Genomic DNA, 3,093 nt, shown 5'->3' with positions numbered 1-3,093 from the left:
GAATTGTGAGTTCTTTTGCTTCCTTCTGCTGCTGCTACAGAGCAGGGTCTGCTGTGCACCGCCTTGGAGAAGGCTCTCTGTGCTGCAGCGTGGCAGCTGCCTGGTACCCGGCTGGCTTGGAAGTCAGCTCCCATCGTGGTGAGCACCTCTGGAACCTGTCCTCAGAGAGCCACCCTCATTCGCCAAGTCTTTTGACGGAACTCAAGCTGTGCCAGCTCACAGCAGGGCATGCTTTCCCTATCAGTGAGAGCCTGGCCGGGCTAGTGTCAGTGGTCAGGGAAACGCAAGTCTTCTGGTGGTTCCGGGTAAAAGTGGAGACAATAGATTTGCTCTGTTGCTTCCATACCGAGAGTGAGGATCACTTTGCCCTTGAAGGTTTTGAGAAATGGCACACGGCGCTGGTTTCTTTTGTCCTCTTTGTGGGATTTACTGACGCAGATGAGTGCTTGACAAATGGAGAGCATTTTCCAAGTCGAATCTAGTACTTACTGTAGATTCTCCCTACCCGGGAGAATGTGAAAAGCGCTTTAAAAACTCAAGTGACAAGGGAGAGATCAACCAGCGACTTGCTTAACACTAGTGGTGACCTTCAGGTGCCAACCGGGCGCGCATTCGAGATTGACAGCCACGTCCCCGCAGGTTTATTAAAGCCAGAACAGATGCCAAGCTCAGGGATAATAAATCTATTTTAATAACATTACTTTTGACAACGATTTGTACATGTATTTAAAGGTAACTTTCAACCCCCACCCTTACCCCAGACTCCCATTACAAATTGAGGCGTGAACTGCCCTTGCCAGGAAGTGAGCAAAGCTGTAACATCAAAAGTCTGCACATCCCACTCTCAGAGGAGGGTGACTTTACACTGTGTTGGGAAAAATAACTAAGCATTTAAATTTTTCATTGTACACCTGTACAGTGGTTTAGATTGAATGGCTCAAATTAAACAAATATAGAGAGATTTCATATATACAAATATTATATCATGTATAGGTATATTATATCATCTATTTTAAAAGGATAAAATTTTAAACTTTGACTTTGCATGCATGGCCCAAATCTTTTCTCACTCCCCTAATCCCCAAGTGTGAAGAGGCTCCCCGGTGCCCTCCCGGCCCTCGTCCCCATGACCGGATGGGACTTCATGAGAAGGGATGAGCGGCTGACGCTGGTGAGCAAAGCAGGCCACACCGCAGGCCGAGCCCGTGAGCCGGTGTCTCCGTGGCGGTTTCACTTTTCCTCCACATGCTTTGGGTAACATAATTATTGCTATTCAGTTTGAACCTCCAGAAAGAAGAGGCAGGCTCCAGGACCCCCACAGACTAGTGAGCCGGGTGCCTTTAGGTACCTAGAGGAGTAAAATTACTCTCCTATAGCCAATATATTTGGGGACATGGAGGCCACCTTTGGGGCCTCCAGACACCGTCGGGCTTGTTTTATAGATTCAGAAGTAGAAAATGATATAGGAGCTTTCAGTCACACAGTGGAAAAAAGAAAACTGTTGGGAAGTGAAACAAATTTTGGTTTTCAGTCATTTACTTTGGAGCCCACTGATGGGGGCAGCCTGAAAGGTTTTCCAGTGGCACGCCCTCCCCGAGTGGCTGGCAAAGGGCAGTGCCCCAGGACTGCTAGAATCCCGGACCTGGTCTAGTTGTGGGTGACAGGGGCCCTGCTGTCCTGCTTCCTTTCTGTGGCCATTAAACTGCTCCTGCAAGACCTGCCATGAGCCGTCCGAGGAAAAGGTAGCAGCCCTCGGGTCTAACTAGGCAAAGTGAGCCTCTCCCGCACCACTCCGACCCTGCAAAGGACGTTCCTGACCAGCCTTGGATGGCGATAGGGGTGTTGCTTGGCATGGAGGCTGAAAGTGGATCAAAAGAGGCACAAAGTCAAAAGGCAAAGGTCAAACAAAAGGCCGAAGTCACCACCCGAAAGGAACAAACAAAATCTGCACCACCAGCATCACCACACGGACTGGAGATCACAATTTTCTGCCAAACTCCAACCTCGCGTTGGCAGTGGCAGGAAAGAGCCGGCAGAGAACACTTGGCAAGCTCACGGACGCTGCTCCTGGCGGCGTTCCTGGGGCCTGTGATGTATGTACACGCGAGGCAGGATGGGCGGTGCCATGTCAGAGGGCGGTGCTCTCAGACTCCTCCTCCGAGTCCCTCTTGTCAGTCACTGAGTGTCGCCGCATGTGCTCCAGGGGACTCAGGCGGAGCGTCGACCCGAGCTCTATGTGGATCGAGGGAATATCAAAGTGGACAAGATCTGGAAGGTGGCAGAGAGAAAGGCGGTTGAAAGGGGGCCTCCCGGCAAATGAGAACCTAGTTGCAGGCAAACAGTGTCAGCCTTAGGAAGCAGGGGTGGTGGTATTCTAGGGATAGATCATTTGGAGGTTGGTTTAAGCACTTTGTTGCACAATCAGGTTGTGGTCATGCCTGCTTTGCTTCCACCTCGTAAGTTGGCAGAACCAAAGCACCCAGGATGTGCCACCGTGGTTCCGACAGGAAGGCCAGAACAGCGCTTCCCTGCCAAGCCACGGGGTTCTTTATTCTTGATAAGAAGGATGCTGAGTAAGTCTCAATGACATCTTTTTGGGGATGTATATCAGACTGCATTTCATTCCCCAGAATCTGCAGGGACAGGACGTGAGACAGTGGAAAAGTACCCCTTTCTCCTCTCAAGTCTATGAGTGAATCGGGGAACCCTGAACCAGTGTCCTCACTCTTAAGAAATGGCTGCGTTTTGGATGGCTGACATGGGCGGAGTAGGTCTCCCTCAGGACCCTGGTCGTCATTGGTGCCAACTGTCCCTGACTGCAGGAAAACACCACCTCTGGTGACATCCTTATTAGGAGCATTAAAAGGTCATTTTTTTCCCGGCAAGATGAACAGGAGAAATGTACTCAAAATAACAGCTCAGTGTCTGGACATCTGTGAGGCGGCAAAGACGACAGAAGTCCTTAGACTGGCAGCTGAGTGGACACAAAGTCCGTTTGCCACAGCATGTTAAAAATGGCCTTGCTGCTGCAGCCGCCGCCCTGGGGGGCACACTGACAAGGCTGTGCTTGCTGACTCTTCCGGGATGTGCTAC

General features: G+C 50.7%; 1 protein-coding gene across 5 annotated transcripts in view; it reads right to left on the bottom strand.

Moving 5' to 3' along the window:
• Positions 1-668: 668 nt before the first annotated feature.
• The window catches only part of ARHGAP44 (Rho GTPase activating protein 44), a 102,385-nt gene continuing 99,960 nt past the window's right edge, over positions 669-3,093 (bottom strand). For 4 of the 5 annotated variants that reach the window (XM_023188090.2, XM_023188086.2, XM_023188089.2 and 1 more), the window contains one exon: positions 669-2,268. Coding sequence is in view for 2 of the 5 variants with exons in the window: in XM_023188086.2 (XP_023043854.1) it covers positions 2,129-2,268 (140 nt within the window). In the remaining 3 variants the exon portion in view is untranslated. The remainder of the gene's footprint in view (positions 2,269-3,093) is intronic. The other variant, XM_023188088.2, reaches the window with a different exon arrangement.

The sequence above is a fragment of the Piliocolobus tephrosceles genome, chromosome 16 (assembly GCF_002776525.5).
Source record: "Piliocolobus tephrosceles isolate RC106 chromosome 16, ASM277652v3, whole genome shotgun sequence".
NCBI classification, from domain to species: Eukaryota; Metazoa; Chordata; class Mammalia; order Primates; family Cercopithecidae; genus Piliocolobus; species Piliocolobus tephrosceles.
Note: the sequence above shows the minus strand (reverse complement) of the source record. Positions and strands in the feature narration are given on the sequence as shown.